The sequence below is a fragment of the Schistocerca americana genome, chromosome 6 (genome assembly GCF_021461395.2).
Source record: "Schistocerca americana isolate TAMUIC-IGC-003095 chromosome 6, iqSchAmer2.1, whole genome shotgun sequence".
NCBI lineage: Eukaryota > Metazoa > Arthropoda > Insecta > Orthoptera > Acrididae > Schistocerca > Schistocerca americana.
This window is the reverse complement of record NC_060124.1, coordinates 155,821,529-155,848,716: the sequence shown is the minus strand read 5'-3', so window position 1 is coordinate 155,848,716 and position 27,188 is coordinate 155,821,529. Positions and strand designations below refer to the sequence as shown.

Below are 27,188 nucleotides of genomic sequence, written 5' to 3'. Positions count from 1 at the left end.
CTTGCCTGTATTTCATCAGCTTGTCTTTCAGTGTTTCTTGCTACTGTTGTAGCATGAGGACAAGTGTTAGAGATGTCGGTATGTCCCAATTCTGGACTGATGCTTACAAGCTTCTGAAATAAAGCACAAAATCCTACACCTAATATTACTGTAAATGGACATTTCTGCACACCTTTTTAGTTACTTCAGCTTTCACTCAAACTAGTAATGCTTCAGAACTTACACTTTGTCGTGTTCTGCACACATGTGCCTTCAGGTGTGCGGTGGAAGATCTGTGAGGCAAGAGAGCAGAGTACCGGGTGATCAAAAAGTCAGTATAAATTTGAAAACTTAATAAACCACAGAATAATGTAGATAAAGAGGTAAAAATTGACACACATGCTTGGAATGACATGGGATTCTATCAGAAAAAAAAAACCGTTATTGGGCCTTTTTTCTTTGCGGAAATGCGTGATTCTGGTTTTGTAACTGCTACCATGACGGGTGAGAGGTACACTGATATGTTAAGAATCGCACATCCCCAGCCTGGCTGATAAACACCTGCTGGAACATACAATGTTTATGTAGGATGGAGCTCCATCCCATATTGCTAGACGTGTGAAAGATCTCTTGGGCACTTCGTTTGGTGATGATCGTGTGCTCAGCTGCCACTTTTGTCATGTTAGGCCTCCCAGGTCCCCAGACCTCAGTCTGTGCAATTATTGGCTTTGGGGTTACCTAAGGTCGCAAGTGTATCGTGATCGACCGACATCTCAAGGGATGCTGAAAGACAACATCTGACGCCAATGCCTCACCATAACTCCGGACATGCTTTACAGTGCTGTTCACAACATTATTCCTCGACTACAGCTATTGTTGAGGAATGATGGTGACATCTTGAGCATTTCCTGTAAAGAACATCATCTTTGCTTTGTGTTACTTTCTTATGCTAATTATTGCTATTCTGATCAGATGAAGCACCATTCGTTAGACATTTTTTGAACTTTTGTATTTTTTTGGTTCTAATAAAACCCCATGTCATTCCAAGCATGTGAGTCAATTTGTACCTCTCTATCTACATTATTCCATGATTTATTCAGTTTTCAAATTTATACTGACTTTTTGATCACCTGGTATTTGCCATAGTGCATGTAGCCAACATCCTTATCGGTAACTAATAAAAAGCTCTCCCAACCATTGTTACAATCATTGTCTTTTGCACTGAAGTGTTGCTTTCACAATCTGCTTCATCTCATGTTCATGCGCCATGATCCTACAGCGGGTAGCCTGCAGCGCTTGGGTAACTGTAGCAGATGTCTGGACAATTCGAGCATGAAATGAAGTCACAGCCAATGGCCAAAGTGGCTATATTGACATCTGCCAGACTTAAGCAGAGCTACAGGCACAGGGCAATTCGAGCAAGCATAAATTTCAGATGCAGGCCTCTAATGAAGAACTCTCTTAAAACATAACCTCCACCCATAAGGCCCATGAATTGCCTCCTACACCAGCATGGGCTGCTGGCCGGCCCCAGGTTTTGTGAGCTCCAGACTGACATATCAACATCAGTCAGCTTTAGAAAGCAACACTACCATGAAACTCAGCTTGCCCTTTTGTCACATGATATACTGCAAAGCATGGATGAAGGGCAACAGACAGTTCCGTATTTCTACATTTCTGAAAATCATTTGACATGATGCCCAACTGCAGACTGGTAACAGAGGTATGAGGATACGGAATAGGGTCCCAGATATGTGAGTGGCTTGAAGACTTCTTAAGAAATAGAACCCAGTATGTTGTCTTCAATGGTGAGTGTTAATGAGAGGCAAGAATATCATCAGGAGTTCCCCAGGGAAATATGATAGGACTGATGTTATTGTCTAAATACACTCACGTTCAGAAAAAAACCGAACACCTTGAGTGACTATAAATGGGACTTTCATATTTACAAGACATGGACATTAGTATGTTCTGTGGAAATGATTAGCATTTGAACCAAGTGAGCCCATGAGTTCAAGGTCAACATAGATATCGTGGTGCAGCACCAGCTACTGGTAAAATGTGCATGCAGCTCTCTTTGTCACTGCAAACCAAAGGTAATCAATTAGTGTGACTTGAGCAGACGCGCAGGATGCCTCGTAGATGTATGTGCGAACTTTACTGGCAAATCAGTGAGTTTGAGGGAGGGCACATTATTGGCACGAGAGAATGTGATGCATCCATCTGGGAAATTGCCGCTCATGTGGGATGAAGTGATCGGGCAGTGCAGTGGATGTGTGCAGAATGCTTCGCGGTAGGCCATAGTACATGATGAGATGGGTCAGGTTGCACCATCCAGACCACCACCCGAGAAGATTGACACCTCATCTGAAGGACACTGCAGGACAGATCTGCATCCTCCTTGACTGTGGTGTAATAATGGAACAATGTAACACATCATACACTATCATGGGTGACAGTCCGTCGCCATTTATTTTGGCATGGGTTGTGTGTGCATCATCCACTTCTCTGCCTATGTTTGACAAATGTGAGAAATATGCCAGGCGGCAATGGTGTATGGAACGACATCACTGGGGTCAGGAATGGGATCAAATAGTGTTTTTGGATGAATGCAGGTTCTGTTTCTTTGAAAATGGTGCCTGCCTTTTGGATTGTTGCAGGCAGAAGGAACAGCATCACAGTGACTGCATTCACACAAGACATACAGCACCAGCTCAACGCCTTAGGTGTGGGGTGCTATTGGGTACAGCCATAAATCACAGCTGGTGTTTGTTCAGGACAGTGTGACCAGTCTGACCTATGTGAATGATGTTCTGCGACCTGTAGCCATATCCTTTCTGCACAACACTCCAGACACCAATTTTCAGCAAGACAATGCACAACTACAAGTTGCTGCATGGACATGTTCCTCTTGGTATCACAGGATGTCAGCCTTTTGCCCTAGCCTGCCAGAACACCAGACTTGTTGCCTATTGAGAATATGTGGGATATGGTGAAATGACAGGTGCAGCACAGTGACCCAGTGCCAACAATCACAGATGAACTTTGAACCAGGTGAATGCAGTTGGTAGCTATAACACAGGACACCATTCAGGCCTTATATGCTTTGATGCCAACATGTATGGACCAAGTTATCAGAGCCCATGGCAGACCCTGTGCCTACTAGGCAACAGGACACATTCTGAACCAAGGTGACTGAAATGCTAATCATTTGTGCAGAACATGCTAGTATAAATGTCCTGTGAATATTGTACATATCCTGCAAATATGAACATCCTATCTCTAATCATTCAAGGTGTTCTGTTTTATTCTGAACATGAATGTACATCAGTGATTTGGTAGATAGAATGGGCTGTAATCTGCAGTTGTTTGCTGATGATGCTGCGGTGAATGGGAAGATGTAGAACTTGAGTGACTGTAGGTGGATACAGGATGGTGAAGGCAAATTTTGTAGTTGGTGTGATGAATGGCAGCTAGCTCTGAATACAGAAAATAATAAGTTAATGAAGATGAGAGGAAAAACTAATCTGCAATGTTTGGATACAGTGTCCTGTGTGACACAGTCACGTTGTGACGATGTTCTATGCTTTATTTCTTTGTTTGTAGTCCTCACTGTTGGTGTACTGGCTGAAAAAATAGGGGGTGGGAGTGCAGTAATGTCTACTGTAAATGATGTAGCTGACAGGTACACATTTGCATTTCACAGTTGTTTACTTTCACTTTTTTCAACCCCCCCTCCCCCAAATACACATTTAATATGGCCAGTGCACTATTGTTTAACTTTCTATAAGCCTCATTAACAGGTTGCAGGCAAACATCCACATACTGCTACAATAGTTTACTGTTGAACATCTATGTGCAGTAAAAACATAACCACAAAGTTCACAGTTATTGAAGAATAGAAAGGTACGTATAGAGCAGACACTGTCATTGTTTAAACAAATGGCGTAACTGAGTAACACTTATTTCACAGTTAAGTTGAAGCATTGTTGTTGTTCTAACCAACACAGGTTTCTCATCTGAAGCTTGGCCGTGGACTGACTGTCTCGGGACTAAAATTGGGCCCTTGTATATCCTCACAATAATAGGTGCTGAAAGTTCACATTGTTCGAAGTTTAATTTACAGAAATTACAATTAAAACTTAACTCATTAAATAAACTGAATGCATTGAAAGATTGGTTCTTTTTAACAGTTTCTTCCATTACAAGAGTTAGGCCAGATTATTTGCTTGAATCATGAAATTAACAAATATCGTTACACAAACAATACTTTTGACAAAACTGTTAATTACTTTGGAATTAATTAAGGGCCGGCTTTGCTAACATGTTTTCGAATAGATCCAAATAAATCCTGTAGAAATACTATTAGTTGTTCCTCCAAATGTGTTAATTTGTTTATATGTCAACAATAGAATTTAAGTTATGAAGCAATTACTGATTTCACACCAAAACAAAAGATACTAACTAGGAATAGTTGAAATGAAGTAGAAAATCAGTTACATACATAAAACTAAGCACAAAATTAGATCTTCTGTTATATTCTTTAAAACTGAAGGCCAACCTTTCTCTTTCATGAAAATTCAGATTACACTCACATATGTTAATGGTAATTAGTTAAAAGTGAAAAAAAAAAATGAATTGAAGGAGGCAGATGGTAAATCAAGAGGGGAAGTAAAAATATCCTTGCTTGCTTCGGCACAAAGTCATTTAAATGTCTGGACGTAATGTTTCAAAGAGATATGAAATGGAATGTGAGGATTGTGGGGGGAAAGCAAATGGTCAACTTCGATATATTGGGAGCATGTAGGAAAGTGTGGTTGATCTGTAAAGGAGACAGCATATAGGATGCTAGTGTGACCTGTTCTTGAGTACTGCTCAAGTGTTTGGTATTTGGTATCCACACCAGATTGGGTTAAGGGAAGACATCAAAGCAATTCAGAGGTGTAGTGCTAGATTTGTTACCGTAGGTTTGAACAGCATGTAAGTATTACGGGGATGCTTCGGAAACTGAAATGGAAATCCATGGAGGGAAGGCAATGTTCTTTTCAAGGAGCACTATTGAAAAAATTGTATAAGCAGCATTTGAAACTGACTGCAGAATGATGCTACTGCCAACACACATTTTGTGTGAGGATGACAAAGATAAGATACTAAAAATTAGGGCTCATAAAGAGGCATATAGGCAGTCGTTTTTCCCATGCTGTATTTGAGATTGGAGCAGGAAAGGAAATGACTAGTAGTGGTGTGGGGTACCATCTGGCATGCACTATATGATGGCTTGAGGAGTATAGATGTAGATGTAAATGTAGATTTAACATTTAGCTCTTTTCACCAATTAATCTCAGGAACAAAATGCAGGCATTTTCATTGGCAATTTCCTGTTTCTGTCAGTAGTGTTCCTCAACAGAATGTGGCTTCCTGCCCAGACTTTTCAAAAGAAAAATGCCTTCCATCAAGGAAAGCCCGTAGCCCTTGAGCTAGGATAGTAGGTCCTAATGACAACCCATTTAAAAGTGCTACACAGGAATCAGGCTATCCTTTCAAGAGTGAACAAAGCCCCCTTCTTCCAGATATCAGAAGCTGGATCTGGCATCCACAACAGCCAGAGGACAAGGCCATGAACACAGCCAGGAATGATATATTACAGACTGATGTACCCTGATTCCTGTTGAATTTTTGTACTCATATGCCACCTGCCAGATGCATCCATATGAAGCTGAAATTTTTATTACTCTGTCAACTGCATGATTCACTTAAACTATATACAGTGTGGAAAATTAAACTTTATTTAAAATAATAATGGGAGCATTGATGGTGAAGCTCTATTTCAGAAATATTTTGTGCAAGTAACATTAAATAAATATATGTCATTAGCAGCTTACCGCTGTATATTTATGTGAAAAAAACAGGTGAGGTCAAAACATCTGCTCTGAGAGCTCAAAATTTTACCATATTTGTTATGTCATTTCTACAAACACACTGAGCATGTTCTGAACATCAGTTGTTCATGTGTCATATTTAATATACAAATTATATTCTATAGAATTGTCCTCAAAGCCAAGTGGTCACCTTTGCTGCCTTTGGTGCAGAAGGATCAGTTTGATTCCCTGTTGCTCCTCAGATTTTTTTCTGAGCTAGGGAGGTCTTGAATGGGATCCACTCAGCCTTGAGAGACCAAATGAGGAGCTGCTTGAATAAAGAAACAATTCCATTGGAATTGGTGACATACGGATCGTGTGTCCGTAATCTTAGATCGTAGACCATTCCTTGTACTGCCTTGTAGGGAGCAGTTGGACAATCGGAACCGACGTAAGGCATAATCTGTAAGGGGTGTGTATGTTTACTTTAGAACTATCTCTTTTCTGATTATCTTGATTACATTGGGCAGACTCCTGTTGTAGTAAGTAATTGACCACTTGGTAATGGCCTTGGGGCCTAGATTGGTCATGAGACTGAATATATTTTTATGCAACTGTGGCTACTATCAAATAAAATTGATAATGACAGTTTCAGATGCCCAGGGTTGGAGGTGAAGAACATGTTGGGCAAAATAATAAAATAATTCAGCTGAGTATAAATTCATGCTCCAGGTAGTTGATCTTTTTCTCAGATTTTAATTTATGAAATATTAGAAAATATGTTCTTGCTGATTGGCAGCAAATAAATAAAAAAGCAACATTTTAGTAGAGCTATTTACATAACCTTTTGCAACTAGAAGCTCCTCCACCTGGCAAAATGGATGAAAGGCTCTGTAAAAATGAGACCAAATAGGGATTAAATAGAAAACAAATACACTTTTTTATGCATATGTCTGTTGTGCATGTTGCTGTTGCTGCCATTGGCAGATAGAAATTTTCTCCTTTTATGTGGTTCAAGTTTCATATGGGAGGTAATTTTCTGTACAGTGATTTTCATTTATGCATAGGATATTCAAAAGTAGCAAGATCCGTTCCACTAAATGGTTGTCCCACATAATTTTGTGTTTATCCATTAACAAAAAAATAGTGTGTTTTATCTTATCACAATTTACTACAAGGCATGTCTGGCATCCAAAAAGTTTCCATATTTCTTTTCTTTACTATAACTGTCAAACAATGGAAAATTCAGGATGGAATGTAATAATATTATGAAAAGGAAAGTTGCTTCTCACCATATAGCGGAGATGCCGAGCCACAGATAGGCACAACAAAAAGACTGTTACAAATCAGCTTTGAGCCAACAGGGCCTTTGTAAAAAATAGACAACACACACACACACAAAATGACAAGTGTGTGTGTGTGTGTGTGTGTGTGTGTGTGTGTGTGTGTGTGTGTGTGTGTGTATGTGTTTTGTCTATTTTTGACAAAGGCCCTGTTGGCTGAAAGCTTATTTGTGACAATCTTCTTGTTGTGCCTATCTGTGACTCATCAGCTAATATGGTGAGTAGGAACTTACTTTTTCATAACATTGTTACAAAATATAAATTGTGGTGTTCTGTATCAGATCAACATTTTTTACTGGAAGCAAGAGGACTTCACTGAAAAGCATTGGGACAAAAAATGCTAATTATTCATGTTGTATGGTAATGATTTTCAAAATTTCAACAGATAATGCCAAGGAAAGGATGCACCAATAACTCATTTGTTAATTTCATTTTTTTTAATGGGCTCATTGTCCTCCCAAAAATTTTAGCATGGAACTGGAATCTGCCATTTACTTCTCCTACAGTCAGATGTATGTGCTCATTTAGCTCATGTACCCTCAACAATAAACCCTAGACATTTCATTTATGTGACTGAATCTTTGACATCTGATTGAATTCATATGTTAGGTAATCTCCTTGGTGCAGTGTTATAATGTTCAACTAATGCTTTCACCATTCAGTGCCAACCACAGTGATCCAGTGTTCTGTTTCTGATGTCTCGGTTGTTTACAGAATACTAACCCCAAACAACAGCATGTTTGCAATCTGCTATAGTGCTGACATGGTTTCCACATGCTTTTCTTTTGTGTACACTGTCTCTATTGTGGTCTAATGTCTGACAGACAAATCAGTTGCTTCAGATAACTAAACATCAATTGTATACTCTAAAGTAAGTCTACAAATTCACTTGAAAAAATTCATTATTGTTAAGCATGTGATGGGATACTCACCAGAGTTATCGAACCTGTTTCTAAAATAATAACAGAACTCTTGTTGACAATTATAAGAATATTGTGTTAAGTTAATAGCTGAACATCTTGCAGAAGCTTCTTCAGGAACCTAAAGATTCTTACACCTATATGCAAATATGCCAATAAATGTGCTCCGTAATAGTATTTGTGGTTAATAACAAGAGTGAATTCAGTTAGTTACATGTTACATAGATAATTCGAACAATTCTTTTATCAAGATGATGACTTCAGCAGTTGACAACAACAGTACTAGAAGTGGAAATAAATATGTAAAGAAAGTCCTGGCAGAATGCAAATATTTTCTCACCAATTGGGAGAAGTGTTGAGTCCTCAACAGGAGGGAGAAGCATTGAGCCATTGACAGGTACACACAAAAGAAAGTGAAAACTTTGCTAGTTATTGGACTGCTTGGGGCATGCATTGGGTGGGAGAGAGGCAGGAAGCAGGAGGAAAGGTTGGGGACAAATAACTAATGGCTGAGACTGAGACAACAGGTTGCTGGATAGGGATAAGTGGGAGTGGGGTGGCAGGTGCACGGGCTTGGCATGTGACATACCAGTACTGGAGCCAGTGAGCAGTGAAGCCTGATGAAGATGACGGGGAGGTGTGGACAGAGATGGGGTCACAGGACAGAAAAAGGGGAAACTGTACAGTAGCTCTCTAGAAGAGCATAGCGTTCCAAAGGACTGGAAAAGGTCACAGGTCATCCCCGTTTTCAAGAAGGGGCTTCGAACAGATGTGCAGAACTATAGACCTATATCTCTAACATCAATCAGTTGTAGAATTTAGGAACACGTATTATGTTAGAGTATAATGACTTTTCTGGAAACTAGAAATCTACTCTGTAGGAATCAGCATGGGTTTCGAAAAAGACAATCGTGTGAAACCCAGCTCGCGATATTCGTCCACGAGACTCAGAGGGCCATAGACACGGGTTTCCAGGTAGATGCCGTGTTTCTTGACTTCTGCAAGGCGTTTGATACAGTTCCCTAACAGTCGTTCAATGAACAAAATAAGAGCATGTGGGCTATGAGACCAATTGTGTGGTTGGATTGAAGAGTTCCTAGACAACAGAGAGAAGTCTTCCGAAGTAAGAGTGATTTCAGGCGTGCCGCAGGGGAGTGTCATAGCACCGTTGCTATTCACAATATACATAAATGACCTTGTGGATAACATCGGAAGTTCACTGAGGCTTTTTGCGGATGATGCTGTAGTATATCGAGAGGTTGTAACAATGAAAAATTGTACTGAAATGCAGGAGGATCTGCAACGAATTGGTGCATGGTGCAGGGAATGGCAATTGAATCTCAATGTAGACAAGTGTAATGTGCTGCAAATACATAGAAAGAAAGATCCTTTATCATTTAGCTACAATATAGCAGGTCAGCAACTGGAAGCAGTTAATTCCATAAATTATCTGGGAGTAGGCATTAGGAGTTATTTAAAATGGAATGACCATATAAAATTAATCGTCGGTAAAGCAGATGCCAGACTGAGATTCATTGGGAGAATCCTAAGGAAATGCAATCCAAAAACAAAGGAAGTATGTTACAGTACACTTGTGCGCCCACTGCTTGAATACTGCTCACCGGTGTGGGATCTGTACCAGATAGGGTTGATAGAAGAGATAGAGAAGATCCAATGAAGAGCAGCACACTTCTTTACAGGATCATTTAGTAATCGTGAAAGCGTTACGGAGATGATAGATAAACTGCAGTGGAAGACTCTGCAAGAGAGATGCTTAGTAGCTCGGTGCGGGCTTTTGTTGAAGTTTCGAGAACATACCTTCAGCGAGGAGTCAAGCAGTATATTGCTCCCTCCTACGTATATCTTGCAAAGAGACCATGAGGATAAAATCAGAGAGATTAGAGCCTACACAGAGGCATACCAACAATCTTTCTTTCCACGAACAATACGAGACTGGGATAGAAGGGAGAACCGATAGAGGTATTCAAAGTACCCTCCGCCACACACCGTCAGGTGGCTTGCGGAGCATGTATGTAGTTGTAGATGTAGATGAGGGTGTGGGTTAGTAGAGAATGAGTGATCTGGATTATGGGAGCAAATGATGTGTCAGGGATAACGCCTATCTGCAGGGTGTTACAAAAAGGTACAGCCAAACTTTCAGGAAACATTCCTCACATACAAAGAAAGAAAATATGTTATGTGGACATGTGTCCGGAAACGCTTACTTTCCATGTTATAGCTCATTTTATTACTTCTCTTCAAATCACATTAATCATGGAATGGAAACACACAGCAACAGAACGTACCAGCGTGACTTCAAACACTTTGTTACAGGAAATGTTCAAAATGTCCTCCATTAGCGAGGATACATGCATCCACCCTCCGTCAGATGGAATCCCTGATGCCCTGATGCAGTCCTGGAGAATGGCGTATTGTGTCACAGCCGTCCCCAATACGAGCACGAAGAGTCTCTACATTTGGTACCGGGGTTGTGTAGACAAGAGCTTTCAAATGCCCCCATAAATGAAAGTCAAGAGGGTTGAGGTCAGGAGAGCGTGGAGGCCATGGAATTGGTCCGCCTCTACCAATCCATCGGTCACCGAATCTGTTGTTGAGAAGCGTACGAACACTTCGACTGAAATGTGCAGGAGCTCCATCGTGCATGAACCACATGCTGTGTTGTACTTGTAAAGGCACATGTTCTAGCAGCACAGGTAGAGTATCCCGTATGAAATCATGGCGGTGAATCGAGGAAGTACAGTACATACTGACGAAACTAAAATGAGCTCTAACATGGAAATTAAGCGTTTCCGGACACATGTCCACATAACATCTTTTCTTTATTTGTGTGTGAGGAATGTTCCCTGAAAGTTTGACCGTATCTTTTTGTAACATCCTGTATGTACACTGAGGTGACAAAAGTCTTGTGATAACAATATTCACTTATACAGGTGGTAGTAGTATTGCTTAGACATGGTGTAAAAGGGAAGCGTATTGGTGGAGCTATCATTTGTACTCAGGTAATTCATGTGAAAAGATTTTTGACATGATTACAGCTGACGATGGGAATTAACTGACTTTGAATGCGGAATGGTAGTTGGAGCTAGATACATGGGACATACCATTTCAGAAATCTTTAGGGAATCCAGTATTCTATGATACACAGTGTCAAGAGCATGCCAAGAATACCAGACTTCAGACATTATCCCTCACCATGGACAATGCAGTGGCCGACGGCCTTCACTTGGCTGAGAGTTGTCAGTGCTAACAGACAAGCAACACTGTATGAAATAATGACAGAAGTCGATGTTGACGTATGCAATGATATCCATTACGACAGTGGGTTGAAATGTGACATTAGTGGACTGTGGCAGCAGATGAACAACACAAGTGCCTTCGCTAACAGCACATCATCACCTGCAGTGCCCCTCCTGGGCTTGGGACCATATTGGCTGGACTCTAAATGACTGGAAAACTGTGACGTGATGAGTACTGATTTCAGTTGTTCAGATCTGATGGTAGGGTTCAGGTGTGGTGCAGACCCCATGAAGCTGTGAACCTAAGTTGACAACAAGGCACTGTGGAAGCCGATTGCACCTCAAAATAGTCTGGGCTGTGTTTACATAGAATGGACTGAGTCCTCTGGGTCAACTGAACTGATCATGATTGGCAGTGGTTATGTTTGGCTGCATAGAGACCATTTGCAGACATTCATGGACTTCGTATTCCCGGGGAATTTTTATGGATGGCAATGTGCCTTGTCACCAGGCCACAGTATGTCGTGATTTGTTTGAAGAACATATTAGGCGATTTGAGTGAATGATTTGGCCACCACATTGCCTAGACACAGTCTCATTATGTACTTTAGATCAGCGCAGGATTTCTTCCAAAAGCTAGTGAAGTTTTCATTCTCTCTTGTGTCTGGCTGTTGATGAATCAAGTGCTATCAGTGAGTGGTGGTCTTCTCCACCCCTACATTATTTAGAAGTTGAAATAATTTCCTCATAGATTATGCATGCCTCTCTAGGTTTCAGAATGATGTTTCATATTCTGGTGCAAAAGTCTATAAACAGTTGCCAGTAGACATCTGGCAGGAAATTGAAAATCCCCAAAAATTTAAACATAGTGGGAAAGAATATTTCATTTGTCACTCCTACAATTTATCTGAAGACTCAGACTCAAGAATGTAAATAGTGCCCAACTCTAATACTTACTTACTTACTCACTGGTCATACTGGACTCGAGAGTCCATTACCGCAGCAACGTATTTTCGCCAACTGTCCCTGTCTTGAGCTATTTCCTCCCATTCACCTTCAATACCTATGCTCCTCAAATCAGCCTTCACATTGTCCTCCCATCTATGCCTCGGTCTCCCCACAGGACGTTTTCCCTCTAGGTGCCCTACCAGTACTCTGCGCGCTGCCCTGCCCTCATCCATTCGAGCTACGTGACCCGCCCATCACAGCCTACGTGATTTAATAATAATGATTATGTCAGGACTTGAATAGAGTTCTTGAACCTCTTTGTTATGTAGTTTTCGCCACTCTCTGCTAATGTCATCCCTTTTTTCTCCGAAAATTTTCCTCAAAATTTTGTTTTCAAATACTCGAAACAGCTTTTCATTTTGCACAGTGAGAGACCAAGTCTCACACCCATACAGCATAACTGGTAGAATAATAGTTTTGTATATTCTAATCTTTAAATTCCTAGACAATATCTGTCATGAAAGTAATCTATTCAGTGAGAAGTAGCACGCATTTCCCGCCCGTAATCTCTTCTTCAGTTCGGATTCAATCTCATTTCTCGAAGTGATGTCCACGCCTAGATACTTAGATGTGTTCACTTTTTCAAACTGCATGTCTCCAACTCTTAACATTTCCTGATCTACTGCTGTTGGCATTCTAGTAGTAACCAGGTATTTAGTTTTGTCTTCACTTATCCTTATACCTACATCTTCACTAGCCTTGATTAATGCATTCACATTTGCTGTTACAGATTCTTTCCTATCGCTAATGATGTTTAGATCATCTGCATACCCTAAAAATCTTAATATTTCCATTTAACTCCACACCCTCTGAATTATCTGCTGCCATTCGTACAATATATTCTAGGACTAAATTAAAAAGTAGCGGAGACAGGGCATCTCCCTCCTTAAGTCCTTTCTTTATTACAAATTCTTCTGACTCCAATTTCCCCATGCGTAATCTACCTTTTGTGTTTTTCAAACTCGCTTCTATAAGTCTAACATACTTCTTTGGTATTACAAGTTCCAAAAGAATTCTGTACAATTTTGATTGCAATACTGAATCATATACTTTTGTAAAATCTATGAAAAGATTATGAACTGGTTTATTGTATTCCCATTTCTTTTCCAAAATTTGACGTAGGGTGAATATTTGGTCTACAGTTGATCTGTTCCTCCAAAAGCTGGCTTGGTAATCCCCCACAATTTCATCTGCATATGGTGTAAGCCTGCTTAGCAGAATATTCGAGAAAATTTTGGAACATACTGGTAATAACGATATCCCTCTATAATTACTACAATCCATTTTGTTGCCTTTCTTAAAAACTGGGATCAGAATAATCGACTCCTGCCACTCTTCAGGTATCATCTCTGAGTTCCATGCTTTAGTTATCACTTTGTGAACTACTTCCACCAATTTCTGTCCCCCATTTTAAACTAATTCTGCAGTTATGCAATTTGATCCTGGTGCTTTATGGTTTTTAAGTTTGTTGATTGCTTCTCTTACTTCCTTTAACGTTGGCTCAGGTATCTGGGGTTCTGCTGTATGTATTTCGTACGCCTGCTCATTTCCTCCTTCCTGGTGTACATTTAATAGATTCTCAAAATACACCCTCCATTTACTTAATATAGCACTGGGGTCTGTCAGTATTCCCCCAGCATCCCCTCGAAGTGCGTTTGTCCTAGCCTTGAAGCCCTTCCTATACCCATTTATGTCTAGGTAAAGTTCCCTAATGTTTTTTGTTTTACTGTTTGTTTCCTAACTCTAATATTTGTATAAAATGTATTCTGATTTTGGTGTTATATAGACAGCTAATAATGGTCCATGTGAAGTTGAAATACTTTGTTTGAAGTATTAGAGAGTAACAGCAGCCGAGTAGTGAAGGGTTAGCGTAAATGAGTCATAAGGTTCCAAAGCACTTTTTATTGGCAAATGTGTGATGTACATGGAGAGTTGATGCATGAAAAGATTGATTCGCCAAATTTAAAAAGCCCGCCTTGTGGCGTGACTCACGTGCACGCTATCTAACAGGCCTGTGAAGGCACTCTGAGACGGCAGCAATGCAGGAGAAAAGTTTCTGTGTGTTACAATATGGGAAATGTTAGTCCATTATGGGCATACGTGTGCATTTGTATGCAAATACAGATAATCTGCACCTGGCTGCTAGAGCGTTTTGTGTTGGTTTCGCCAGTTTAGTGGTACTGTTTGTCTGTGTAAAAAGAAAATCATGGGGTGACCACATGTCTCAGAGGAAAACTTGGAGCATGTGAGACAGAGCTATGTGCGTAGGCCACAAAATTCAGCCATTTGTGCTAACTGTGGACTGGACATTCTGTATAAAACGACATGTAATGTTTTGCAGTGGCATTTGCATTTTAAATCCTACAATTTGTAACTGTTAAAACACCTGACTCCAGATGATTACACCCACTGGTTGGAGGTTTGTACCAAAATGCAGCAGGTTGTGGACGTGATTATGATTTTGTGAGAACATTGATATTCAGCGATGAAGTGGTTTTTGATCTATCGGGAAATATGAATCATTACTGTGAGAGAGTGTGGGGTATGTCCGTATGGAAAGTGGTTCACAAAAAGTGAATGTCTTCTGCGTCACATCCAAGACAAAGATGTATGGCTCCTCTTTCATCATCAGGCAGATGGTGATATGTTCCATGTACATAGATATGTTGCAGTTGTGAGTCTTGCTGACTCCTTGACTTTCATCTTTCAATAGGATGGTGCTCCACCTCACTGTAGTACAATTGTCTACACCTTTCTCAACATGTGATGAAGAAGCCTGGGATATTTTTACTTCCCCTCTTGTTTTGCCATCTGCCTCCTTAAAATTCATTTTTTCAGTTTTAACTAATTACCATTAACATATGTGAATATAATCTGCATTTTCATAAGAGAGATAGGTTGGCCCTTAGTTTTAAAGACTTTAACACCAGATCTAATTTTGTGCTTAGTTTTATGTATGTAATTGATTTTCTAATTTATTTTGGCTATTCCTATCGATAGATACGTTGCACAGCTCTGGGTGATGTTCCTCTGTTGCCATAGTCTATCAGGTCACTAGACCTAATGCCATGCGGTTTCTTCCTGTGAAAATATGTTAAAGACTATGTGTATGTGCCCCCAAAGCCAACAACACTGCAAAAACTGTAGGAATGCAATAGAGGTGCTGTTATGGATTTTGGTGGAAATGTGCTAGTGAAATGAACTGGATTACTGTTTGGATGTGTGCCAGGCGACCAATGGCGCACACATTGAGTATTTGTAGAATGTACCAGAAACTTGGTGGGTGCATCTATCTTTTCATGTATCAGCTGTCCTCGTGCGTCATGTACTTGTAAGTAAACAATGGTTTGAAACCTGATAAATCATTTAGGCTAACCCTGTAGGAGCAGCAACTACTTTTAAATGTAATTGTTTTTCTTGTAACATGTATAAAGTAATGCAGAATTTAGCCACAGGAGTTCCATTTCCGACCCTGTTAAAAACCAATGTAATACCTACTTTAAAATCATTTTCTTGGAAGGAAACACCTAACTACACTATATATTTTTTCCTTTCTCTGAGAGCTGGGAGGTGGGGCTCTCTGTCATGGTGGGATTGACAGAGCACTCAATGTGGGACTGAATGTAAGAGAGAGAGAGAGAGAGAGAGAGAGAGAGAGAGAGAGAGAGAGACAGGTGTGTGTGTGTGTGTGTGTGTGTGTGTGTGTCAGTGACTAGTTTCACAATCTCTTACCTGTTCATATGCAGGTCACCACTTTATTATATCCTTAAAGAAAGAAAATAAACAATTCAAGTTTGAAGCACACTTTTACAAGGGGTTGAAGAGAGGACAGGCAACAAAACTAGTTACCAGATTTCTCTGCTATTTATGCAGTGCCATGATTTTTTGGAAGAACTCTTGTCTTCTCTTTAACAACTGCAGTCAAATATGTTTTAAGAATTAACATTTGTTTCTTTTATTTTTACAGTAATGCTGTTATATTTTGTACCGGCCTTTTTATACTGCTTGTATAACAATTTGGCCTTCATAAACCTGTCAGCCTTTGACCCTACAACATATTACCTCCTGCTACAGTTCAGAGTTGTAGTGACAGGTATTGCGTTTCAGGTTAGTATATTTTAATTTATCTTTTCTGATTACTAGTTGAGAAGAATGTTTATTCCATACATGTTGTAGAAGACAGGATATGAAGTTGCTGACAAGTGAAACTGGAAGCAACCCAACTACTAAATGAACAAAAAAGACCAATATTAAGTAGGCTCAATTTAGGAAGAAATTAGTACTTGAATCCTTTTAATGAAATTTAGTGTATGTTGATAAATTATGACATTATTAAAAAAAGTGCATCTTCAGTTGTTGCTATTATCATATGAAACATTTATATATTGTTACTAATTGGATCCTGAGACTTTGAGGATAAAGAGTAAATCACTATTTAGAATAGTGCATCACATCAGTGATTTTATTTAGCTCATATTTGGAATAAAATTCATCAGATTAGCTCATACAGAACTGTATTGAGTTGATAAAATTCTCTGTGTTGCTACATGTTAATTTTTGGCGCACAGTGAAAAGACTAATTTTCTGAATTATGAAATTTGCTTACTTTGTTCAGAAGTTCATGTTTCTGTCATTTATATCCCTCAAACCTTTATGTGAGACAAAGTAAAATCCAAATCTAAAGATATTATATGAATAAGTGTTTATTTGGAAATGCCTAGCCTATCATAAAAAGCATCACATATTGGTATATGACCCTATCCATTAAAGCTATAATGATTTTAGAGATATGTTCACTAATTTAAGATAGTAAATGTAAATGTTTTTATCTTGAAAGTATAATTGTGAACTAGATAAAAGTGTCAAGTTCATGATGTACATACAATCTGTGCCATCTGAAATGATTAATGAGGAATATGTGCCATAATTTATTACATGCTCTCACTCTTAGAGTGACATATTATGTCCACAAACTCATGATGGTTAAATATTACTTTCTACATCAAAAAGGAGTTGCTGTCAGTGAAGGAAACACTGTGCATATACCTTATTATACCATCAAAATGTATTTTAGAAGTGGTAAGTATGACCTGCACTTTGAAAAAAGGAAGGAAGGAAGACTGAGTTAATTATTATCCCATCGACATCATTAGAGACAGAGCACAAGCTTGGATTATGTTGAAGATTGGAAGGAAATCATCTGTACCCTTTCAGAGCAACTATGCCTTGGCAATTGCCTGGAGTGATGAAGGAAAATAATGGAAAACGTAAATCTGGATGACCAGACATGGGTTTTGAACCATCATCCTGCCAAATGCGAGTCCAGTGTGCTAAACACTGCACACCGCCTCACTCAGTCTGCATTGAAACTTGTTTATTGTGACTGACTCCTCATTCAGTACCAATTATTGTGGTACACATTATGATTAACAGAACAGTAATCAGTGGTGTTTGGTTTGTAAGGCCTGGTTAAGAAGTCTTGCATTGGTGATTGAATTGATGGTAACTTTTCAGTTTGTAAGAGATGTGAGTGTGAACACACAGTGAACAAATGAAAACTGAATAGACTAGACACATCAGAAAGGAGAATTGTTTGAAACAAAATCACTTGGTTACAGACAACATGTGGGTGGGCAATGAGAACTAATGACTTGCAGGAAATCTTGCAGATAAAGATAAAGAACAAGATGATAATCTTTTGAATATCTTTTTACTGTAGCATCCTCTCCCTCAAATGTGCTAACAAGGGCTACAATGTAGTCAACGTACATGCCCCAACCAACCAGGACAACAGACACGATCCATACAGAACTGACAAATTCTGGGAAGACTTAGAAGATGTTCTCTCTAAAGTTCCAGAGACACACACTGTCAAACTGCTTTGTGACTTCAGTGCCCAACTGGGAAGAAAGAAAAAGAGCAGAACCATCATGGGCAGCTATCCAGCATATATGAGAACCAGTCGCAATGGGGAACGATTGGTGGATCTGTGTAGGACTTATGGGTTGGTCATGAAGTCTTCAGCCTTCGAACACCTGCCAAGGAAGCAGACAGGGTGTATATGCCCCAGGACAACCGGGATAAACCTGGGAATTTTTTCATCTGGGAGAAAACTGGGAAAAACCTGGGAACAATTTACAATTCCAGGAATTTTTCATGGTCTTAGTTTTCAGTTAAATTTTTGTAATTTTGACTGGTAAGAACAGATATTCTAATAAAGAATTCTACTGTATCCCATTACTGCAGAATAATACTGCAGCAATAAAACATGAATGTGAGAGAGAAAACAAAATAAAATGTAAGTTGCAAAGGAAAAGTGCCATTTACAACAACAAAAAACAGTGCATACACAAGCATCTGTGAACAACAGAATGTGTCAAAGTCTTCAGTATGAAGACTATGCAATACTTCATAACAACAAACTGCTTCCAATGAGTGTGACATCACAACTATTTACATTAGGTTCTTTTGAGTGGTTGCCAGTATGCTCATGCACTTGAGCAGTTGAGTTGCGTATGAGCAGTTCCTTTTCCTGCTTGTTGCTGCTTGAAGTGGGGCTGTTCGCTGTATCTGCAGTAGCAACAAGCTGCCAGATGCTGCCCGGAAAATTTTTTCTTGTCCACCCGATCTTCCCCACATGACCCATGTTTATGTTTCATCTTCTGACACACAAATGCCATTACGCCAAACATGAGATAATACAGTACTGGTACACCAATAAAATTTGCAGCCTGAAAGCCGCACTGAAAAGCTTAGTATCAGGTTGGGATTTTCATTTGGCTGAAACAACCAACACACTCGCTCATGTACTTAATAGCGGCCCAAATAAATGGAGCGCTTCTGGTAATTCAGAAGTTAGCCTCTGCGTAGTGCCATGCACATAGGGTCAGAGGAGCCCAAAACAAATGGATGTTGAGTGGTGGGCAATGTGAGGGTTCTTTTGCACTTTATTGAAATCCTATTAATGAAAAATATTTAGTTAAATGTGAATAATTTTATTTTGCTGTTTTATTTACCTCAGATCTTCAAACTTGATTTTTTCTGAAAAAGGAAATGTAAGAAAATGAACAAACTCATTTTTCTCTTAATTTTCTATGTATTTTGTATTAAAATTTTAGATAAATGTGAATTATTGTAACTGCGCAAATTTACTGTAATGATTTACCTCCATGTACCTTTTTCATTTTCTCTTAATTTTATACAACTGTTATAATAAAATTTGTTTTTTATAATTTTTATATGAGGAAGTGTGAACTAGAAATTAAAATTTGGGCTAGTAGAAGGAAATTTTAGGTACATGCTGATTTTCTTAAAAGTAAGCTCTATGAATCAGGACATACAAATTTGCATTTTAAGCCAAATTAGGCATTTTAGTATAGTTTGCGAAATTTTGATGCTCTTGGAGTATCTTTTGGTGTCCTGTTTCTTTTGTGACATAATGTAAGATCTCTTAATGCTATATATGTACAAACATATGGGCTTCCTGCATTATCGTAGCTGCACACATGCAATATCTGGCACTCTCTGGCAACTGCTGAAATGAACCTATTTCTAACAGGTTGCTGGAAAATATTGTTAATGGTGGTTTGAAAAGCATTACTTTCAAAGTGATTTTCCTTTTACGTAAGATGAATTGTATTACGTGTATGAATGTGCAATCAATTTCTTGAATCACAGAGAGTTTGACTGTCACTTAAAACTTAACACTTCAAGGATCAGCTACTTACAGGAACTTTGTGCCCAGAAGACCAAACATTTCTGTCGTTATTTAAAATTTTACTGGAACATTTGTGTGATGTGTCTTAAAGTGTAACACACACAAGAAAAGAAAAAAAAAATTATATGTGAAAGCTTAGCCTTTCGTGTAGCTACACTGTCTGTATTAATCTGAACCATTAACTTTTCCTCTTTGTGTGTTCGTGCTACTTAACAGTGGTGTTGCTATTGGCTGACTACATCATGTGTGCTATGCTCTGAATATCTGCTGTCATTGGCTGTCGAGATCATATGACATGAGCTGCGATTGACATGCAAAACGCATCGCAATCTCAACTTCAGTGCTTTGGAAACTAACGCGCTGAGTGTGGTGGGATTTGACTGTGTACTTTCATAATACAAAGATATGCAGTGTACATGTTGCTGCACATCAAAGATCTTTCCAAAATGCTTTTTTTTGGGCAGGGTGGGGGGGGGGGGGGAGGGGGGGGGGGCCTTGTTAATTTTCTAAAGTGCCGGGAAGCTCTACGCCGGTATATAAAACCTGAACCATTGAAATGATTGATAAGTTTTGCAGTTTCAAGGGAAGGTACACTGTCACTTAACATGGAAAATGTGTGTGTTAACCCAGGAAAAGTGTTTTTAACCGGGAAATTTAGGAATTTTTTTTCCTTGTATACATGCTGAGCAGAAGACTTGGATTTCACCTAACACCAACTTGGGTGAATTCCAGATGGATCATGTGGCCATTTCAAGAAAATCTCAAAAGGAAATACAAAACATGAAGGTATTAAGAAGTGCCAATCTGGCCTCAGACCACTACCTCTCGAAGGTCAGATTGAGACTCCAGCCTAGAAACACTAGTGTACACAGAACCTCCAGATGGTAAGATTTGATGTAGAGCAGCTTAAGAACAGACAAGAAGTAAGCCAGAGACTGAACAGTACAGATTTCAATAGCTGGGACCAACTGAAGGAGACTCCTGTGGAGACGGCCAATGACCTCGCCCCCCTCATGAGAAGAAGGAAGTGTCTGTGGTGGAATGAAGACTGTGACAATGCAGTAGCCCAAAGACAGACACTCTGGGGGAAGTGGAATTGTAAGAAAAACCAAGAAAAATTGGGAGAACTTTTTTGGAACAAAGAAGGCTTACAGCTAAGATAATAAGGACAACTGCCACCTATTAGCTCAGTACTTTAAAAACCTACTCAATTGTGATCAATTTAGTGAAGGTTTCAACTACAAACAAACCATGGGCTCACTACCTCCTTCATTGGAAGAAGTCAGACAAAGCATTCAACTTCTAAAGAATAATAAGGCACCTGGAGAGGACTCTATCGTTGCTGAAATCTGGAAATGTGCTGGAAGCAATGCTGTGGGCAAGCTCACTTAGATGATCCAGGACATCTGGGAAACAGAGAAATTATCACCTAATTGGAACATGGGTCTGATCCATCCACTTCCCAAAAAGGGAGATTTAACTTATCGGAACAACTGCCATGGAATTTCTCTCATCCTAATAACATATAAGATTCTCTCCAAGGCATTAGTAACAAGGGCAGAAGATAAACTGGATAGTCAACTGGGAGAATATCAGGGAGGCTTCAGGAAGACCTGATCCTGTGCTGAACAGATCCTCGACCTGAAAACTGTACTGGCATACTCCAAGATGAGAAACCACAAGGTGGTTGTCACCTTTGTTGATTTCAGGAAGGCCTACAACTCTGTTGATTTAGAAATGCTTAACAAAATACTCCAGGAACTAGGACTAGACAACAAAACCTGCAGACTCATTCTAGAAACCTTTACCAACACCCATTCGAAGGTCAAATTTAGAGGTGAGACCTCAGAAAGCTTAGATATAAAAACTGGAGTGAGAAAAGGGAATGGACTGTCTCCAATTCTCTTCAATTGTGTCCTTGAAAAGGTTGAGAGAGAATGGTGCAAGGAACTGGCCAGTGTGGTTGTTCAGAGTGTTGTCTACCTGGGCCGTAAGAACAAACAACTGATTGTAGATTGTCTGGCTTTTGCAGGTGTCATGGCACTGATTGCTGATTGTCTTGAAATGGCAACAATGAAAGTAAACTGCCTCAGGAAACAGCCAAAGTGGGCCTCAAAGTGTCACTGGAGAAAACACAGTTCTTCCCCGACATCAAAGAAGCTAACAGAGAGATGTTACTAGACCAGGGTAACATCAGAAGGACTGAAAAGTTTGAGTATCTTGGTGAATGGATTTGAACTCATCAGGTAAAACATCATTATCCATGAGAGTCAACAATTTAGAACTAGCCTATCGACTGACTATGAAGACCTACAACAAAAAATGCCTGTCATGCAATCTGAAACTTAAGACTACACATCAGTCATACGACCAAAACCCTTTCATGCCGAATGTCTTTCCATGAACCGGAGAGGTCTGATGGAGAACTTGGAAGTCAGAGAGAAGAGAAGCCTTAGGAAGATCCTAGGCCTGGTAGAAGAAGATGGGAAATTCAGAAGGTGATATAACTCGGAGCTCCCTGACTGGACAAGAAAAAGAAGGGTAGCTTTCTACAGCCATGTTGCAAGATTGCCTCCGAACAGATAGACCAACTGTCTGTTCACCTTCTGGCAAAACAAGAAGGTTCACACCACTTGGCTGACAGAAACTGAAAAAGACGTTAAAGAACTGGGAATAATTGATATCCAGAACAGTCAGTCTGTGATGCATACCCTGAAGGAAGTCTGAGGATTTCAGGAAAAGCCCTGAAGGAAAGGTACCCGCTGGACAGAAGAAAGGAAGGAGTTGCATCGGCGGTAGATGCGACAGTACTGGGCAATGATCAAAGCCCATCTGTTGAACAAACATGGTCCAAAGTAGGCCCATTCAAAACAAGAAGAAGAAGAAGAAGAATGGGGATGGTTTTCAGGAAAATAAACTCCAGCTTGAATCACAGTCTCTGCTACAAAAACCCACTGAACTCTATCACTATCTGGGCCACTTGTGAAATAACGAAGTCTGCTGAAAAAGTTTATTGTTCCACTTGCTGTAATTCAAATGCCTACTCTGTTCGTAGCACTTCAGCTATGAAGGGGTCTGGCTGACTTAAAGCTTGTGTGCAGTCCTCCTTATCCATGGCTAAGTGAATTACTACATCATGAATTAAAATTTCAGCATATTATTTACCGCATTCACACTTGAATTTACATTTTCCACCCAACCCCTGGCATTCTGTAATCCACGCTGCATAGCTTACAGTGTGTTACTTGCGGTGTTGTAAGAATTATACCCTTACTCCTACCATGTGTATCTTGTTTGAAAAGTGGTTGGACAATAAAAGAAATTTGTCAGGCAGTAGTAACATCTATGGACTGGACAATGGGGCTAACTTTTGAACTGAGGAATATAAATGAGGAACCGTAGAAACCAAAAAAGGCTTGTTGGCAATCTTGACATTTAACCTCACTTGCCTGAAAATGCAGCATGAGGCATTTTTTATATACTTTCCAGTCTTCTTCAGTTTCATTCAATGGCTGAATGCTGGCATGGGTTGCTGGTGCTGATGCTCCTGTTGTAGTTTTAGATGCTGTTGCTATTGTTGTTGTGTGTTTTCAAGTCCTGATGCTATTGCTGTTGCTGCCAGAGATCGAGAAATTGACATCTATGGTAGCACATGGTAAAGCAAATTTGCAGCCTTCTCATTAGTAATGTTATAACACACTCTTCAGGTCACAATCTTTATTAACATAAACAACTTTGTTAAAATCAAATAATGAATTAGTCCTTGACTCAAACAGAAAGAGTTCTTGAAGGAACTCATCTGAGTCCCAATAGAAACTATTCAGAGATTGCTACAGAATAGACAGATTAGGTTCATTGTTAGTAGCCAGTATTTCTGCAGATTGGAGGACCAAATGTAAATTTGTATCAGGGCTGGCATTCGAACCCAGGTGCCCTGCTCACTAGACAGATGCACTAACCACTGCGCCATCCTGCCACAGTGGCTTTGCACTGCTGCACGGAGTACCCTAGCCCACCACACTCCTCAATTCCCATGCCTCAGCCCACTTGGTATTCTCCCTAAACTCAAACAGTACTGCAGATGCCATCCAGCTGTATTGGTGGGGGGAATATCAAGTAGGCTGAGGAGTGAATGGGAATTTGGATTGAAGAGGGAGGCGTGCTAGGGTAGTGTGTGCAGTTGCGCAAAATCACTGTGCCAGGATAGCATAGTGGTTAGTGCATCTGCCTAGTGAGCAGGAGATCCAGGTTAGAATCATAGCCTTGGTACAAATTTTGATTCTTCACTTCAATCTGCGTGTATACATCAAAGATGTTTGAGACTTTCTCTATGCAGTTTCATTTGAGCCAGTATTTCGTAAGTTAAGTTCCATCTGGAAACCACAATTTCAGAGTGTTGTGCACTGAACATGTAATCTGTTGGTGGTTCAGAGTGCACTGTAGTGGCAGTCGTCAGCGGCTCTTACTCTTGTGGTTAGCATTGATGACACTCAATTATAGGGCCCTGGTTCAAATCATGGTCGAGTCACTTCCCTTGAGGCTGTGTGTGTGTGTGTGTATGTGTGTGTGTGTGTGTGTGTGTGAGAGAGAGAGAGAGAGAGAGAGAGAGAGAGAGAGAGAGAGAGAGAGAGAAATCATCATTGATGCACAAGGCACAAGTTGCTGAACTGTGGTCAAATAAAAGTCATGCACCACGTGGCGGAACCTCCAGAAGGGAATACCTAGCCAAAGCTGCAGTATAGTGGCAGTTGAATAACAGCAAAATGAGGCAGAACCAGTGAGCACCTTGCCTTTTGTTTGGTCCTCTATGGATGCTGGTGTGAGTGGCCTATCATAATGGCTGCATTCCCACTCTAGGGAGCCTTGCTGAACACAAGTGACATTACACCTGTTGATTGTTTATTTATACATTTGGTGGAGTTGATAAAGAATTGATCTGTTGTATGGCCAGAGGACCTTTTGAGAAACAGCCAATGAAGTGAAAGTATTTCTCACCACCTTTTGACAGTTTACATGTTGTGTCCAACCACATATCAGATGCACTGAGAAACTCTGATAGTCATTTAAAATCAGATATGGATCCGGGAGTAGACAACATTCCATTAGAACTAATGATTGCCTTGGGAGAGCCAGCTATGACAAAACTCTACCATCTGGTGAGCAAGATGTATGAGACAGGCAAAATACCCTCAGACTGGCAGAAGAATATAGTAATTCCAATCCCAAAGATAGCAGGTATTGACAGGTGTGAAAATTACCAAAATATCAGTTTAATAAGTCACAGCTGCAAAATACTAACACAAATTCTTTTCAGACAAATGGAAAAACTGGTAGAAACTGACCTCAGGGAAGATCAGTTCGGATTCCGTAGAAATGTTGGAACACACGAGACAACACTGACCCTACGACTTATCTTAGAAGATAGATTAAGGAAAGGCAAACTTATGTCTATGGCATTTGTTGACTAGGAGAAAGCCTTTGACAATGTTAATTGGAATACTCTCTTTCAAATTCCAAAGGTGGCAGGGGTAAAATACAGGGAGCAAAAGCTATGTACAATTTGTACAGAAACCAAGTGGCAGTTATAAGAGTCGAGGGGCATGAAAGGGAAGCAGTGGTTGAGAAAGGAGTGAGACAGGCCTGTAGCCTATCCCCGATGTTATTCAATCTGTATATTGAGCAAGCTGTAAATGAAACAAAAGAAAAATTTGGAGTAGGAATTAAAATCTGTGGAGAAGAAATAAAAACTTCTGAGGTTTGCCTGTGACATTGTAATTCTGTCAGAGAGAGCAAAGGACCTGGAAGAGCAGCTGAATGGAATGGACAGTGTCTTGAAAGGAGGATATAAGATGAACATCCACAAAAGCAAAATGAGGATAATGGAATGTAGTCGAATTAAATCAGGTGATGCTGAGCGAATTAGATTAGGAAATGATACACTTAAAGTAGTAGATGAGTTTTGCTGTTTGGGGAGCAGAATAACTGATGATGGTCGAAGTAGAGAGCACATAAAATGTAGACTGGCTATGGCAAGGAAAACGTTTCTGAAGAAGAGAAATTTGTAACATCGAGTATACATTTACGGGTCAGGAAATATTTTCTGAAAGTATTTGTATGGAATGTAGCCATATATGGAAGTGAAATGTGGACAAAAAATAGTTTAGACAAGAAGAGAATAGAAGCTTTCAAAACGTGCTGCTACAGAAGAATGCTGAAGATTAGATGAGTAGATCATGTAACCAATGAGGAGGTACCGAATAGAGTCTGGGAGAAGAGGAATTTGTGGCGCAAATAGACTAGAAGCAGGTATTGGTTGGTGGTACACATTCTGAGGCATCAAGGGATCACCAATTTAGTATTGGAGGAAAGCTTGGAGACTAAAAATCATAGAGGGAGACCAATAGATGGATACACTTAACAGATCCAGAAGGATGTAGGTTGCAGTAAGTACTGGGAGATGAAGAAGCTTGCATAGGATAGAGTAGCATGGAGAGCTGCATCAAACCAGTCTCTGTACTGAAGACAACAACAACAACAACAATAACAACAACAACATGGATCTAAATTTGTCATGACCTTTCCTTCAGGAAACTTCATGTTTCCAACTGAAACCAACAATTAACAGTGTGTGGGAGTTGCTATCTCATTCCTCTGTTGTTTTAAAGATGATCCTAGAGTTAATTTGCGCAGACAGTGAGAACTTATCACCATGATCCACACAGCAAGTAACAATTTATGGCATGGAGACATGTGTCATTTCCACTTAACAAGATTGAGTATTCCACCATTAAAATTTTGCTACCATTGTTTTGAGACATGAAAGGACTAATTATTTTACATCGACGGTAAACCTTGTAAGTTGCTGTGCAGTGTTATGGAAAATCTTAAGCCCTTAATCCACAAAACTGAAGTGGAATGCTGTTTAAAATAATATTGATGTATTGTGATGACAACACACAGCAGCTACAATGTTGGAATCAATCCGGTGACTTGGTAGTAGAAATTACTGCACATATTTGTCCCGGCTCAGATTTAATGTCAAGTGACTGTTTCAGTTTTGTTCAACTAGAAGGGCTGCACAGAAGCAGATTCTTCAGAGATAGGGA

General features: G+C 39.8%; 1 protein-coding gene across 1 annotated transcript in view; it reads left to right on the top strand.

Annotated features, from left to right (window-relative positions):
- Positions 1 to 27,188, top strand: part of LOC124619805 (UDP-galactose transporter senju) — an 80,863-nt gene that overhangs the window by 29,517 nt on the left and 24,158 nt on the right. Inside the window, exon 4 of the mRNA XM_047146400.1 lies at positions 16,333 to 16,472. Coding sequence (XP_047002356.1) covers positions 16,333 to 16,472 — 140 coding nt within the window. The remainder of the gene's footprint in view (positions 1 to 16,332; positions 16,473 to 27,188) is intronic.